At 37.2% G+C, this 17,798-nt stretch overlaps 1 protein-coding gene across 5 annotated transcripts in view; it reads left to right on the plus strand.

Moving 5' to 3' along the window:
* rhea (Talin_middle and talin-RS domain-containing protein rhea) overlaps window positions 1–17,798 on the plus strand; it is a 90,917-nt gene that overhangs the window by 66,016 nt on the left and 7,103 nt on the right. For 3 of the 5 annotated variants that reach the window (XM_031980189.2, XM_031980188.2, XM_076372862.1), the window contains 7 exons: window positions 2,258–2,716; window positions 3,558–3,593; window positions 4,466–6,279; window positions 7,102–9,004; window positions 9,196–9,942; window positions 16,071–16,456; window positions 17,334–17,586. In XM_031980189.2, the coding sequence (XP_031836049.1) occupies window positions 2,258–2,716; window positions 3,558–3,593; window positions 4,466–6,279; window positions 7,102–9,004; window positions 9,196–9,942; window positions 16,071–16,456; window positions 17,334–17,586 (5,598 nt within the window). Of the gene's footprint in view, window positions 1–2,257; window positions 2,717–3,557; window positions 3,594–4,465; window positions 6,280–7,101; window positions 9,005–9,195; window positions 9,943–11,756; window positions 14,476–16,070; window positions 16,457–17,333; window positions 17,587–17,798 lie in introns of those variants that run through there. The other 2 variants (XM_031980190.2, XM_031980191.2) reach the window with 2 other exon arrangements.

Raw genomic sequence — 17,798 nt, forward strand, 5'->3', positions numbered from 1 at the left:
TTTCGCGCTAAACTGCATTGGAAATCTCAGTTCGAAATTAGAGAAACAAATGCTATGTTCCCCACTATATTCTCATTTACAGTGTTTCTAATGAATGCTAATGCAATTACTTCTGCTAACCCTAGTTTGTGACGATTGGATCAAGTGAATAATCATTGGAATTTTATATTTTTGCTCGAGATCTTTAGTTTTAGTTTTAATGATTTCTGGGAGAAACAAATGAAATATCTTGAAGTCATTAATGTACTGTAATTACATTTTCATAAATAACATTTAGACCCAAATTTTTATGAATGTTTTTCAGATCACTGATCCAACGTTTTTTATATTCCTTAAGTGGAGGTAAAACGATCATTGACGTTTCACTTTATATTTATACTTAATAATATGTTGGATAAATAATCGAAAAATCGGAATTTAGTGTATTTTTAATAGTTGATTAAATTTTATTTTGAGAGATAGTAAATGTCGATGGAGAAACACTGACTACTCGCAAGAACAAGAGCCATTCGTTTGTTCCACTGTAGTAATAGCTTAGATCGAGCATCTGTAACGGATCGCAGCGTATATTGGCAAATACATATTTAAGTTTTAGAAATCGATAAGTCGATTTCGTTCCAAGTTGAAAGAAATTGCCATGCGACTAATAGACGGTTAAATTTATTTTCATGCTAGGCGCCTTCTATTACGGACACAGAGTAGGTACTAAATCATAAAATGTTTAGTTTATTTTGCAATTGGTTAATTAAGAACAATTCCATATTCGAGATCTTATGTTTTACTTCAAATTACATATTGCTTCTGTTTTTTTTTTTAATGTGTGCAGACGTCACTGAAATTTATCTGAATTTTTACTATAATCTTTTCCTATTTATTCGCTTTCTAAAAAATAACATTTTGACAAATTTTAACTTGTTTATTTTTATTATACAGTGAAGTCTGTATTGTCCAATTTTTTTTGTATGTAGTACACAGCTTCGTTTACTATGTATTTTGAACTTTTTCACCGTTTCACCTTTTTGAACATCGATCACCAAAAACGTAATTATTCCACAGCACTTTTAAAATTATTCAATTGAGGGTTGGTTAATCTTTTTTCGGTTCTGAGACGCACTTTAATAGAGATATCGAGATATTAAACTATTTCTTTTTATTAGTATGAAATATTACGATATTTCGAGATCTTTTAAGAATTTTATGCAGAAAGAAACAGGTAATTTGTTTACATGTACATTTTTAAAGACTGGAATTAAGGATTTAAAGGATCACATGAAAGATTAAACAATCTCGTATAATTTCACGAAATTGGGATAACTAAGATAAAATTAACAAAAATTCCTGAAAATAATTATAAATAGGGATATTCAAATATCCGTTTGTATTTTTAAGATCACACATATCATCTTTATTCCATTTTATTGCATATTAGATCAGATATGTTACAGAATTCAACTTCTTTCTATCTTTGAACACGAAGTATCAAAATTTGTCCCAAATTCGTAGATTATTACGTAGTACAATGGCATTTGAGTACTTACATTCGAGATATAATTTAATTTCTAAATACATAGCAGTCAAGTATCTATTAACTGTATTTTAAATTAATTATTTATTGATAACAGAGAATAACAAATATCTTCTAGAAGTACTACGAAGAATACCGAAAAATTAATCACCAGACGTTAATCAACAATTCACAAAGTGTTCATATCAATATACCTGCCACTGTACAATCATAAATGATAGATTGCGAATGTTCACGCAGATGTACTACTTCCATAAATTAAAATATAAAATTTAAAATCAAAATACAATTGTATTTCCCACAATTTCATTGTTACCACTAAATCAATCACATAGATGACAAAATAATGAAAGAAAAATGTATATGGTTAGGTCTTCGCAGAAGCATCTTCATGATTCCAATACTTATCAAACGAAACATTTTCTAATCTTTCTAATCATTCTGTTGACTCGATACGAAAATTTAACATTCGTTACAGCAAGTAAAAATATCACTGGATTCATTTTCCATAATATATTATAGTCAATAATATATTAACCCAACAAAAACATTTGGAAAACACTTTTTATTTCTTACAAAAATCGGGAAAACTTTTGCATCGAACCAATATATAATCATTCTCCCCCCAAATGGCCTGAAGTACAAAAACTTACATGAACATTCGCAATTGAACGACGAGGCAACAATGGCGTAGGTGTCCTGGCAATCCTAAAAAGTGAATCTGCAATCCAGGTGCAACAAACCAAGGTCACATCCGTCCTGTCCGAACCACAACGTGCCTTACTGTCGACGATCACCGCTGGCCACGAAGTGATCCACATCGCCGAGACCGAGCTGTCCTGCAAGGCGTCGCTGCCAGAGTTGGGCACTGATCCGGCCTCGTTGAAATGGATCGAGCAGACGATCGACACGCACAAGCAGAACGTCGGCTCGCAGATCGCCGCGATGAACGCAGCGACCGCGCAGGTGGTCACGCTGACCTCCGGCCCGGCGGACGACGTGGATCACACCGCGGTGGGCGCGGCGATCACAACGATCGCGAACAACCTGCCCGAGATGACCAAGGGCGTGCGAATGATCGCCGCCCTCATGGAGGACGACACTTCCGGCGACAGGCTACTAGACGCCGCGAGGAAACTTTGCTCGGCGTTCTCCGACCTGCTGAAGGCCACGGAGCCCGAGACCAAAGAGGTCAGTTGCTTCATGGAGATGTTAACGAGCGGTTTGTCTCTTGTACGTGAGCTTCTCGGATATGCCGGGCTGGCTCTTCTATAACCGTTTTAGTGACAGGCAATCGCGTTTGTCCGTTAGTGTCTAAAAGTAGCTTATCGGTTTGTAGAATCAAATTGTGTTTATTTATTTGTTTTTCAATTTTGTTAAATTGAATTTAAATTGTGCCTTGTTAAATATTTCTCGATTCCGTTAAACTGAGTTTATTATTTATTTTTCTTTGTTTCATTACTTGCTTAGAAATGGGAGAACAGAACGATCGCAACATTTAGAATTTTTCTGTGTGACAGTAAAAAGCGTAATATAATTTCTGAGTTAATATAAGTAACTCGATCGCGTCGCTTGGCACTTTTCAATCGGATTTTGTTTGTTTTTCGTACTAATTTGTTGTTCGTACTATTCGATTCTATACAAGTTGTGTTCTTGTAAATATTCATTATTGAATTATATAGATTAATAATATTTTACTGTCAAATTATAAGTTTATAAAGTATAAGAATAAAATTCATTTCATTTTTTTGAAAATAAAAAATATGTTTACAATCTGCGAATTAAAAAAAAAAACGAAAGAGCGTTTCAGAATTTCATTTTGGTGTATCCGATAGGCTCACGTTTGAATAACTAATATTATATTCTAAATTAGAGTACCGGTAAGATTTGGTAGAATATGGTATTAAATGATTATAATGAAATTTCTTAAATGTTCGAAGAAGGTTTTCTTACGAAAGATTATCGTACATTTTTTACAAGGGAAAGTGAGATATATTTCAAATAAAAGTTTAAACTATGCCTTTTTGTACAGCCTTTCTACATAACGTCTTCTATCTACGAAAAATACGTAAGCAATAACACTAACCAGTTTCATAGATAGTCGCTGAACGTTACTACATTACACATTTTGATTTTCAAATGGCAATGATATACGTTCTTTTATTACTTTCTTAAAATAAGAAGCCTTAGACATTAAATGTTGCAAGGTATTTTTATTTAAGTTTTGAGTTCCTTACGTGCTTTGAGCAAGAAATCACAAGCTTGGGTACATTCGCATGGACAGGCATGAATATAATACGTTATTTCACATATTAAAATAATTTTAATGAAAATCATAGCAGGATAAGTAAAAATGAATGCAGTACATTCATATTAATGAAGCTCGGGGAAGTATGTACCCAATCTTTCACAGCACAGGAAAATTTATTCTAGAACAGGAATTTATTAATTGATATGACACTTTATTCGCACTCTTTCCTCTTTTAAGCTTAATTTCAGCTAAAATTATTTCACTCGTTCAAAAATTAGTTAAACATTTAATACAAAAGTGCTGTAAGTCCATTAAAGAAAATTAAAAAATAAAACATGTATATATAATTTAATATGAATTTTCAATTTATAGACAATTTAAAGTTTATTATAAAAATTATTAGTTTTCTTATAAAAATTATGCAAAACAATTTATGACGTAGAAAAATATATTGATATGTTCAAGTCTCACAAAAATCACATACACAGTATATCTAACTTATATTTCAATTCATACAAGCAGATAATCTCACTAGACTTTAACACTACTTTGAAATTAGCAATACAGAGAATAATTTAATAGTTTAAGAAGTTTATTAAACCAACAAAATTATGATTACGAAAAATGGACTCACATCACTTCCACAATAAAAAAGCTCTATCTTAACCAACATCTGTTAAACGTTCCAGCCGAGACAGAACCTGCTGAACGCGGCATCCCGCGTGGGCGAGGCTTCTCACCAAGTGTTAACAACGATAGGCGAAGAAAACGATTTGAACCGTGAATTGCAAGACATGCTGCTGGCCCTAGCAAAAGCAGTCGCGAACTCTACCGCAGCATTAGTGCTTAAAGCGAAGAACATTGCAGCTACCTGCGAAGATTCCGCAACACAAAACCGCGTGATATCTGCTGCTACTCAATGTGCCCTGGCAACATCTCAGCTAGTAGCTTGTGCTAAAGTCGTAGCTCCCACATTACAATCACCTGCTTGTCAGACACAACTGATGAACGCCGTTCGGGAGGTGACAAAAGCAGTCGAAGACTTAGTCGAAGTGTGCAACGAAACGTGCAACGATGACAATCTCCTAAAAGAACTGAGTGCAGCGGCAACTGAAGTCAGTAGAACTTTAAACGACCTGTTGAACCATATAAAAACAGCGACGAGAGGAGAAAGAGCAAAAGAAACCATCCAAGAAGGTGCAGTGGAGACTATACTAGTTGCCACTGACAAGCTGTTTGCCAGTACAGGAGATGCTGGTGAGATGGTAAGGCAGGCAAGAGTAGTTGGTCAAGCAACTGCCCAGTTGATCCAAAGCATAAAAGGTGAAGCAGAGAGGCAAACCGATTCAGAACAACAATGTAGATTATTGGCAGCTGCTAAGGTGTTAGCAGACGCAACTGCAAAGATGGTGGAAGCTGCACGACAATGCGCCAGCAGCCCCCATGACGCCAAAATGCAAGACCAACTGCGCCAAGCTGCAGAGGAGCTTCGGGCAGCGACTACTGCTGCAGCCACCCCAGCATTAAGAAGGAAATTGATCAGCAGGTTAGAAGCTTGCGCCAAGCAAGCCGCTTCCACGGCTACCCAATGTATAGCTGCCGCTTCCGGTGTAGCTCATCACAACACTAACCCGTCAAGTCAAAAAGAGCTAACTGCAGAGTGCCAAACTATGATGCAGCAAATACCACACCTAGTGGCTGGTGTGAAAGGTACTCAAGCACAACCAGACAACTCCACAGCACAGTTGAACTTGATTGATGCCTCCGAACAATTTCTGCAGCCTGGCACTGCTGTAGTTAAAGCTGCCAGAGCAGTTCTTCCAACTGTCACTGATCAGGCTTCAGCACTTCAATTGAATAACACCTCACAGCATCTGGGTACTTCTTTAACGGATTTAAGATCGGCAGTGACTCGTGCTAGGGAAGCTTGTGGTGGATTGGAGTTGGATGCTGCTGAGGAATTGATTAATAGTCTGAAGGATGAGCTGGGTGAATTTTATAGGGCAGTCGAGGCTGCGTCTTTGAGACCCTTGCCTGATGAAACTACAGAGTCTACGGCTCTTAGGTTGGGCGCCACGTCGAAGAATGTAGGATTCGCGATGGCGAGACTTTTGTCCGCTGCTAAGCAAGGGAATGAGAATTATACTGGCAGCGCAGCAAGGGAGACTGCTTCTTTGTTGAAAGATCTAACATACGCTGTTCGCGGCGTGGCTGCTACTTCGAATCAACCTGAGACACAGAAAAAAGTGTTGATGACCGCAGATGATGTTATATTGAAGTCCCTGAGACTCGTGAAGGAATCCAGACGAGCATTGAAGAGTCCTGATGATCCAGTTAATGAAGCTAATTTGGCTGCAGTTGCTAAAGAGGTGTCGAATTCTTTGAACAAGTGCGTTTCTTGCTTACCTGGCCAGAGAGACGTCGACGACGCTATCAAGAACATTGAGGACATGACGCAGGTGCTTGGTATGAACGAGTTCCCGCAGACCAATAAGAGTTATGGGTGAGTACTTTTACTGTTCGCGCAAAGATATCGTTATCTATCTAAGTAGCGATAGCTTGTTACCTTCCTGGCTTACGTGTTTCAATTATCGTTCAGTGACATACATTTGTTCGGTTGACGATAATTTTGCATGGGAAGTTTTAATGACTCTGCACATATACCCTACATCAGAGTAAAAATTAATATTTTTAGAAAGCAATAAATTATTCACAAATATTTTTAGCTAATATGACAATGATTCTAAGTAAAACTGTTGAATTTACTGTCTTTAACAATTTTTGATTAATTTTTTTAATGAAACAAGTAATAGTCGTGAGAAAGAATAAAATGCATACTTTAAGCTAACGTGTAGCAATCATATATTACTGGTACTACTTCAGATTCAGTAACTTAGAAAGATATTTCTCTTTCAAGTTCATTGAAATGAGGTGTAAAGATTATTTTTGTTAATGTCGTATGCTATCTAAATTACAAATTACACGCAGACTAAAATTAATTAAAGGTCATCATTAATTTTCATTATTTATTTGTTAGAAAACCTTTTTCCAGAATAATTACTGTTGGACTATCCAAACTATTAGTCTTAGAATGCGCATTAATAAATTAATTCATTTAATAATATCTTCGAAAGACATCTACCTACTTTCAATAATTAAAAGAAAATGAAATTCAAAAGAGACTATTTTTCTTATTTGGTAGTTCTAGTGTTATGTACATTAACGTTATATTTTATTAATATTATTAAATAAATCTAAGTTTTACAATTTTTCCCATGTCGAATTATCATATACATTAAACATGCTATCCATTTTCTGTTAACAGACAGCTCCAAAGCGACCTGAACAACGCAGCTGCGAACCTGAACGACGCATCCTCGAATGTCGTCTCATCCGTACGTTCTCCAGTGCAGCTAGCAAGCTCTTCAAGACAGTTCACCAACGCATTCGGAGACTTGTTAGGTGTCGGAATGGAAATGGCCGGCCAAACAACGATCGACACGCGCAGTCAAATGGTAGTCTCCTTGAAAAACGTCAGTATGACATCCAGCAAGTTATTAGTGACCGCTAAATCAGTAGCCGCAGACCCTAGCGCTCCAAACGCGAAGAACCAGCTTTCAGCTGCCGCAAGAGCAGTAACTGATTCAATCAATTATCTCGTCGATGTCTGCACTTCTGCTGCACCCGGCCAAAATGAGTGCGACAACGCAATCAGAAACATCCAGTCAATGCGATCTCTGCTGGACAACCCGAGTGAGCCAATATCTGACGCGTCATACTTTGAGTGTCTTGAGACAGTCATGGAAAAAAGTAAGAGTCTAGGTGACGGAATGACAGGTATAGCCAACCACGCGAAGAAGTCCGAACATGAACAGTTCTCGGTAGCAGTGCGAGGAGTGTCCTCGTCGATCTGTGGGTTAATCGAAGCGGCAGCTCAGGCTGCTTACTTGGCAGGCGTGAGCGACCCAACTTCAGTCGCGGGTAAACCAGGTCTAGTAGATCAAGCTCAGTTTTTGAGAGCCGCACAGGCGATTCACACCGGCTGCCAGAGCCTCGGGAATCCCACTAGCACCGAGCAACAGGTCCTTTCCGCTGCTACCATGATCGCCAAGTACACGAGTGCTCTGTGCAACGCTTGCCGGGAGGCTTCAAATAAGACTAGCAATCCTGTTGCGAAGAGACATTTCGTTCAGTCAGCTAAGGATGTCGCTAATTCTACATCAGCTTTAGTGAAAGAGATCAAAGCGCTGGATAATAATTATTCAGAGGCTAACAGAGACAGATGCGCGGAAGCTACGAAACCACTTCTAGAGGCTGTTGATAATCTCTGCACCTTTGCAGGCTCTCCTGAGTTTGCTAGTCAACCCGCTAAGATATCCGTCGCCGCCAGAGCCGCACAAGAACCTATCACCAGTGCGGGGAAGGCTATTATAGATGGTTCTTGTGCGATGGTCAGAGCTGCCAAGAGTTTAGCTGTCAGCCCTAAGGATCCTCCGACCTGGCAGCTGCTGGCCAATCATAGCAAGAGCGTTAGCGACTCTATTAAGTCTTTGGTAGCATCTATTAGAGATAAAGCACCTGGACAGAAGGAATGTGACGCAGCGATCGAGAAACTGTCTGCCAGGATCAGAGAATTGGATGCAGCTTCCCTTAGCGCGGTTTCACAGGCTCTGATACCACGGCGGGAGAGTACGGTGCAAGGATTTACTGATCAGATGGAGAGCAGTGCTAGTGAGTTACGTGAAAAGCTAGAGCCTCTTCGAACTGCTGCCAAATATGAAGCTGAGAACGTGGGCCATGCTGTCAATCAGGTCGCCTTGTACTGTGAACCGTTAGTCTCTGGAGCCATTGGTGCTGCTTCAAACATGGTCCACTCGAAACAACAAATGGTGCTGTTGGATCAAACGAAGACGGTCGCTGAGTCTGCTTTACAGCTCGTCTGTGTTACTAAGGAATCTGGTGGCAATCCTAAGGCTATTAAACTGCACGCCGAAGTCGATGAGACTGTGGAATCAACGAAAGATGCGCTGCAAGAGTTACAGAATACTTTGGAGACTATTTCTACTTCTAATGGTATTGTTACTGGGTTGATTGATACCATTTCAAGGGCAATGGTCAGGTTGGAAGATCATAGAATGTCCACCATAGATACGGTTGATTCTTACGTGGATTACCAAACTAGAATGGTAGAGGCTGCAAAGGAAATTGCGCGACTGGCACAAGAAATGGTAAACATTTTAGTATAACTTTTATATTAGTCTTTAGATATCTTCACTCTGAGTTCACATTAATTTCAAATATTGGTTATTGTTACAAATAGTGTCATTCGATTTAAGTTTCAAATAAATTAATAATATTCATGTTTGTTAATTCGAGTTTAACATTTTCGACACTAACTTCACATTTTCTCAAATTTCAGTCAACAAAATCTAGCACCGACGTAGCCAGGCTTGGTCCACTCGCAGTGGACATCTCCCATAAATACACTCAGCTAGCCCGGGACACTTCTGGTGCTTCAGCGGCGGCATCCAACGCCGACGTATCGGCTAGACTGCGCACTGGTGTCCAAGAGCTAGGTCGAGCTTGCGCCGACATCGTCCGCGCCGCAGGGACGTGTCAAATGTCGCCCGGAGACGCTTACGCTCAAAGAGAAGTAGCAGAACACAGTAAGAACGTGACGGAGAAGGTGTCTCAGGTGCTGGCTGCCCTGCAAGCAGGTTCCAGAGGCACTCAAGCCTGCATCAACGCAGCCAGCACTGTGTCGGGGATCATCGGTGACTTGGACACTACAATCATGTTTGCCACGGCAGGCACTTTGCACGCAGAAAATGAAGGCGACACCTTCGCTGATCACAGGGAGAACATTTTAAAGACCGCTAAAGCTTTAGTAGAAGACACAAAGACACTGGTAGCGGGCGCAGCTTCATCGCAAGAACAATTGGCCGTAGCAGCGCAAAATGCTGTGTCAACGATCGTGCAACTCGCTGAAGTAGTCAAATATGGAGCTGCCAGTCTAGGAAGCCAGAATCCTGAAGCCCAAGTGATGCTTATCAACGCAGTGAAGGATGTTGCCTCCGCTCTTGGCGATCTGATTCACGCCACCAAGGCAGCGAGCGGGAAGCCCATCAACGACCCAAGCATGGCAAAGTTAAAGGACTCTGCCAAGGTAATTATTTCTTGTTTCTTCGTTTTCGAACATTTTCTTGTTTGCTTCGTTACGTGTTCACTTCGATGTTGGACGAGGAGCCTTCTGTTCTTGGCTTAAAGTATTAACCGACACCAAGGCGCTTGAGTGGAAGAGGCCTGTAATGGAATGGCATCATCGAGATACCAGGAAGTAGAGCTTCTTTTGAGGGTATATGTGTTTGTGACTAAACATAGTTTTAGGGTACTTTCACGTTCTGGGATGTAGAAGTGTTCAGTGATAGGGCTAAGTGTTTAATTGAGATTTTGGTTAAATCAATTGACACAATTACAGAAAAAATAGTATTTTAGAGAAAGAAGTAGAAACGGTTTATCTTGTTTATGTAACTTATTTATTTTGAACTATAGAAAATTTAACTGTCAAGAAAGATTAAGTTAAAAATATTATATTTACACATATGAATATCAATACAAAGATTTTATATGTAACAGCTGCTGATAACTTTGGCACCGTGATTTCTTTGTCAATTTTTCCAAAATTGTTTGAAATTTCTTTCAAATATTGACCCTGTATAAATAAATCTTTAAATTCGGTTTTCTAAACAATACTTGTGCAGATTCAAATACAAGAATACCAAGTATTACAAGAACGTAAGATATACTTATTGTTTCACACTATTTTACGGAAACAAAATGACATTTCATCTTTTCTTATCCTCGAAAATTGGTACCTTTGCTGTGGTCTGAAGAATTACTCTTCCACCGTCTTAGAGAAGACAACTGTCATCATTAATATCGAATCAGAATATATACTGGATGGACCCAGTAACTTCTAGCACCTTAATTATTTCGAAAACCGTAACAGCTACTAGAATATTTTTCAAGCAGTTGTAGCTGTCGAAATAAATAAGCTGCCCAAATTTTCTGATCCACCACCTTTTACATTTTGACCGCAGTTAAAGAGAAATTTCACCGATTAATTACAACAGAATCGGTGGAACAGGCAACTAACGATAACACCGAAAATCATCGCCGAAGATCGCGAATGAAAACGTAGGTTGGGAAATGCTTAACTAAATACCATTAACACGTAACCACGATCACATTAACAGGGACCAACGACGCGAGGAGCGTAAAGATCCCACTGTCGCCAAATCTAACAGTGTCCCACTGTTGTCTCGTTAACGTACTAAATCCGAACGTCGCGCTTAACCACGACTCGATCTCCCCAATATTTTTTTTGTTTCTTTTTTTTGGGTGGACTTTAATATCGATAGATTTTTGTTTACTTCGCCTTTAACCGACTTCGTTGACGTTCCACTAAAAAAGAGCAAAAAATTGAGAAAACGAAATTCAGAAAGAACGAAAAGCAAAAAAGACAGAACTCGTCTGCTCGTTCGACGATCTCACTCACGAGGCATATTGACATGATATTGAATATTTCAAAAAAAGGAGCCATCCCGAAGAATGGCACACGTCTCAGTTCACCACGACCAAAACGAGAAAAAGAAACGTTTCGAATTCAATTAAAGTCCACCTTGCACTTTTCCTCCGTTCGGTTTTTCTCCATCTTTTTTTCTTTCATTGTGTGTGACATACTCGGTCTTGTGTTTCCTTTAAAATGGAACGTATTTTATTGTAGACGCTGTGCGAGGCAGGAACGATTTGCTTCACCGGTTAAAAAAGAATATTATCCGGCTTTGTTTATGCTTGTTGATGATGATGATGATGATGATGATGATTTGACGCGAATACGTAGTTGAAAGATTTTGTCACGTACTCGGTGGACTTTAATGTGAGTTTCATTGACGATATTGGTCTGGCGGATTCGGATAGGTGTTAGAACAGCAGCTACACCAGCAGCTGATGCCTCTGAGTGACGTCGGCGGCTCGGAGTCCGAATGGTTCGTGTCCGATCAAGAGGAGGAGCTGATACGTCTGCTCTCAGCCTCCGAGAGCGAACAACCGTCTCAGCGAACTTCCGATTTGCTGTTGCTCATGTAGCGGAAGCCTCGAAGCATCCGCTGTTAACCCCCTGCCTTATAATTGCGAGGCGGACATCTGGAAGAGATCCTCTATTGATTTTAACGCTGGAACTACCAAACTATTCGAACCTCTCAGTTTTAATTTCTTATATACTAGAAATTACAAGAGTTAATCTTTTGAAATTAGCAGTAATTTTTATTTTGGTTTTGCATAAAGTGTGTAAACTTATTTTACTTGTGCAATTCAGTATTAATTTCTGTTACTTTATTTCTCATAGAATTTTGTATCTGTTGTTTCCTCCGCAAAAGTATCTTTATCTGAAATGCATTGTTTTGGTCTGGTAGTCCTGGTATTAATCCATACGAAGGTTTCTTAGTTCGTATTGATTGAAAATATTGTTTTGCAATCATGGGTATTGAAATTTTACAATTGATATATGTTTAGAACAAGTATATCAGTTTTCTTCTCTTGTCCCGGTAAATTATCGATGATAGTAATTCTTTTAAATCTAGCTTTTAAAAGAATCATAAGGCAAGGGGTTAAATCGTGGTTTCTGTCGACTTTCTTCCAACCGGTTCAACTTCGAATCAAGACGTAGCGTCGTTTCGTTAGTGTCGCGTTTCGACGATCTCAGTATTGAAACATTTCTACCCTCGCTATGGGAAGTAGTGGGTGGGCTTTTGAGAAATGTCGGTGGGCAAGGGATATTGCAAGTCATTTTCGCTTTTGTTATGTTTCATTATTATTTTATTATTTTATTTTAACCCTTTGAATTCGAGAGACGCCGTTCAGTCGCCTTGACGCCTTGACACAACAAAATTATAAAATTTTAAATTCAATATTGAATTTTGTATAACGGATGAATACGTTGAAAAAGACAGTTCTGTCTCTTAATTTATATAAGATAATTCTTTGTATTAGTTACGAAAAATATCGCTAATATTTCATTAGAAGGTAATGAATATTTGTGCTGAACAATATTCTCAAGTGCAAAGGGTTAATCATTTCTTTCGCTTACAGCGAATTTTCATTGAACGAGATACAGTCAGGAATTCTCAAAAGTTAGTTGCCTGCTTCGTACCGTCGCGTGACGCTAATGAGACGATACCGTACAGCGAACTCGTAAAATTTGTTTAACAATTTCAATAATAAAAATTAGAGGTTAAGATGACCACGAAGCTTGCCTAAAGAAAAAATATGATTTTATACATGTCTTTTTAATATCGTTTTGAAAATCATATTGATCCACATAAAGGAAAAATTTTACGAGCTCGTAGAGTAAAAACAACTAAGAAATGCTTTTCCATTGCGAAAAACACGAGTCTAAACGTAAAAATTCGATTGGACCGGGCCATTTGCATTTTCTCAGAACTTGATGACGAATTTGCTCGCAAATTTGCATTTTACAGTTCTCTCAGAATTTGAATTTGTCCACTTACTGTTGTCAACGCATTTAACGTTTCGTAACGGTCTTTAAGTCGAAGATTGAAACTATAGTAGTAATTGATAGTCACGTGATAATGCTTCCGCCATATTTTTATTCATTTTATATTCTCGTATAATTGTATTTCTTTTTTACTACGCAAACACAATTGTATCCGTGCTTTTTAGACTCGGTTATTTACACTTTTACTTTGTACGCAACGTCGTATCTCGCTCCTGTTGTTTCTTCCTCCTTTTTTTCTTTTGTATCGAAATAAATCATTGAACTTTTACATTAGTCCTTTGTGCGAGTTCATTAATCATCCGCGACTGAGATTTTTAAATCAAAGCAACATTAGGTACGTACATTCCACTTGCAAGTATGCATTAACCATTAATAGCACCGTGCCTAATGCTTCGTCAACTAATTGAAAGTCGATTCAGTTCTGTACGTGTCACAAAAAAAAACCACAAACGTAAATTAATAATAGTATTAATAAATTTGCGTAATATCTTCGTAATTTACTTCATTGTATTTATTAATATTTTCACTTGTCTATCGATTATTGAGGAAATAATTTGAGAAACTTGTTTCGAAACGTGTTTTGATTACATTACAAAAGTAATAATACAAAAATACATTTTTAATTTGCATAATTGGAGGTACGTATATTACAATAAGATTATTCAAAAATATTCGTTAAAAGACGAGAAGCATAATTGTTTGCTAATAACAAACGTTTTACGCTTTCCTATCTCATAACCCTGCTGATACTCACTCTAACTTATTTTCAATTGTCTTCATTGAGTTAAATAGTAATTACGTTAGACTGACATTAACACAATTAATTTTATAACATGCCGAAATTCTTTTGCAGCAAAATCTGGGTTTTCAACTTTTAAAACGTACAATCGACGCGATTATTTATGTGTAACAGATACATTAACTTCTTAACAATTATTACATACGATTTAAATTCAAAAATATGATTTCCCCTGCCGTGTTTATTTCTTCTTTAACCCACTACGGAATGGGTAGAAAAGTAAGTTTCAATTCTAAATTACAAAAGATAATATTGTAAAAAGTTCGATTGCTTATCACGCGGTTAGAACAATATTATATTCTATTTTTAAAACTGAACAACTAATTTAGAAATTAACATCCTGCGTATCTTCTTTAGTAACTCGTTTTTGAGGTTGATGTGTTATTTGAACATTTATATCTGTATTAACAAATTTTTCTATTTATTTTATAGCTAAAAAATAACGATTGCTTGGTGTTTTATTTATTATTCAAAATTTTATATAACTATTGTCCTTATAGATATTTAAATCTTTATTGGATTCTGTATATCGGAATCAATCAAGTTAACGAAATCTTATTATTATTGTTATACCAATAAATATTGGAACAAGTATGTGTTGTTAGATATTTTTATTTAAGGACAAATTATTTGGAACTGATACGTAAATCTGAAAGCGTATCCAGTGTAAACAATGTCAGTAATTCACTATTTCGTTAACATTCTTTAATACTCATATTATAAAATAGCTTTTCATCCAACTTTTAGTTCTTGAAGCTTGATTTTAATGTCCACACATTTTAATTATTCGAAAAAGTTACAAATACTTTCAAACGGTAGTGTATATAAAGAATTTTATAGCAACTTTGTTAAAAATGAACTATATTAGATTATATTTTATTTTTACTGAAGGGTTAATTTAGATTAATAGAATCGTCTCTAAGCTTTATTTATTCTAAATATGACATAAATTATGATTTTAAAGAAATGTAAAATTGAAAAAATCATATTAAACAACAGTAGACAGACCGTACAATATTATTTAAAAAAATTACGAAGTGGATTTTATAAAACTCAATTCTTTACTTGCAGGTTTTGAAACCAATCCAAAAATGAAAAACTAAAATCACATTTACTCTAATCCCCTCGAAAAATATTAACAGAAACCTCTATTCGTGAATTTCCTCATTATTTTCTCAACAGTGTACGAACTTCCAGTATCATTATTTCATTATGAAATAAGAATCCTGTGTTTACTTGCTTCGGGTCGTCACGGTGCACGCGCCGAATACGCCAGAAACATCGGACAATCCACAGTTAGTCGCAAAAGTATCCACTCATCTCATATATTTTATCAAATTATGTAATACATTTTTACTTAGCAGTGTACAATATCTCAACTGAACGTGTTCAAATTTTAAATTAAAAATGCATTAAGAATAACTGAAAAATAATATAATAATGAATAAATAAATAAATAAAGAAATAATAATGAGTAACTTAAAATGTATAAATTGAGTCAAAGTTTACGACAATGTAATAATACATTTACCGACAGTGATTGAACTGTTTATTAAAGTCTAATAACCAGTACTATACAATTTCGTAATCAAACTTCCAATAGCGATAGTAATTACAACCCAAATCGGCAAATGATATTCAGTACTATAATCTAAATATTATCTGCGACCTGTTATTCGAAGAAAAGATTAAACCCTTTATTAAAATAAAATGATCAGCCATTAAGAACTCTATTAATAGCGGTCCTATGCATAAAGCGATAATTTAATAAAATATATCATACACATGAAAAACTGGATACTTCTGTCAGTAACTGTAAGTAGGTGAGCGGATACTTTGCCAGTAACCGAATACTCGTAAACTATATTCATCATCCAATAGCGACGATCAGAATCACGTCAATTTATCTCTTCTCCAGGTGATGGTAACGAACGTGACGTCTCTGCTAAAAACAGTGAAGGCTGTCGAAGACGAGCACACTCGGGGTACCAGGGCCCTAGAATCAACGATCGAGGCGATCGCGCAGGAAATCCGCGCGCTAAACACCCCAGAAACCCAGAAGATGAACGTGACACCGGAAGATCTAGTCCGTTGCACGAAGAGTATCACCATTTCGACGGGTAAAGCTGTCGCCGCTGGAAACAGCTGCAAGCAGGACGACATAATCGCTGCGGCGAACATGGTGCGCAAGGCAATCAGCGACATGTTGACAATCTGCAAAGGCGCAGCGTACAATTGCGCGGAGACCGCTGAGCTTAGGGACAGGACATTGCAAGCCGGCCACGATGTGGCGATGAATTACAGGCAGGGATTAAAAGCAATTGCAGCCATAAATTCTAAAACAGCACAAGTCAACCAATCAACATATCGAGAAGATCAATCTTTCTTCTCATCTTCGTTCATTCAGACATTATTTATTTTGTTAAGTCTGGCTGCAAGCATTGGCTACACACTTATCTTCGTTACGTCTATATTTTTAATATTATTAACCCCTTGCCTTATAACAACGTGGCTCGTGGTGAAGATTTTACAGAGAATTTAACAAGCATAAGTATTACTCGACTTTTTTTTAGTTCAAATGAAATATTATTCTTCTGTTATCAATAATTATATTTTAGAGAAAACATAGACATAGAATATGCCTAGAATTTTCATCTTTTCTTAATAAATTATTAATAGCAAAGTAGTTGTATTGTTCATAGTTGAGAAGTAAATCATAGGGCAAGGAGTTAAATAGATTTGAGTACGCTGAAAACGGTTACACTAATAACTCGTATGAATAAGGTTACAAAGTGGACTTCAGCTGTTTTGGAATTCACGACTTTAATTATAAGTGAGGAGAACCGAAACAATATCCATAACTATTACAATGTGTATCGGTTCTTCATAGACAAAATGAAATTGATTATGTATTACTGAACACGGTTCGAATGCAATTGATTCGATTTGAAATTATCTTCGATTTCAGTTTAGTTTCTTCAAATCAGTTCCATAATTGTTTTTTAATCCTGTTACAGTCCTATGTTCTATGACTGATATGTTTAATACTGTTAGTTCTGTTTTCTGTTCAGTTTATAATTTTTATGGATATACTTTCGGTTGTTATAACTGTCAATGCAACCACCGATATATAACAGTTTGAAACAATTAATTGAAGAATTGTTTCAATTCCTGATTACAGGGAATTACTGCAGGCGATCCTTCAAATTGCCTCCAGATCAGGTGACGCTAAACACACTCTGGTACCAATATCGAGGAAAATCGCCCAGAGCGTGACGGAACTGGTCGCCGTCGCTGAACTGTTGAAAGGTAACGACTGGGTGGACCCCGACGATCCGACCGTCATCGCGGAGAACGAATTGCTAGGCGCCGCAGCCAGTATTGACGCAGCTGCCAAGAAGCTGGCCAGCTTGAGACCGAGGAGAGGCATTCAGGTGAGTTCTATTATAAAGGTTTTTAGTATTGTCTTTTGGAAGAAATGTTGTTTGTCTGTATATTATACGGATTAACTTCACATTAAAACGGAAAACAACAGAAGAACCAGTATCTTAGTTACTTTCACAAAAATAATAGTCAACATGAATCAAGAGAGACGCTGAAGGATTGTGGTATCTGATCTGATTTCCGTAAGATATGTTTGATATTC

Source organism: Nomia melanderi, chromosome 1, assembly GCF_051020985.1.
Source record: "Nomia melanderi isolate GNS246 chromosome 1, iyNomMela1, whole genome shotgun sequence".
NCBI lineage: Eukaryota > Metazoa > Arthropoda > Insecta > Hymenoptera > Halictidae > Nomia > Nomia melanderi.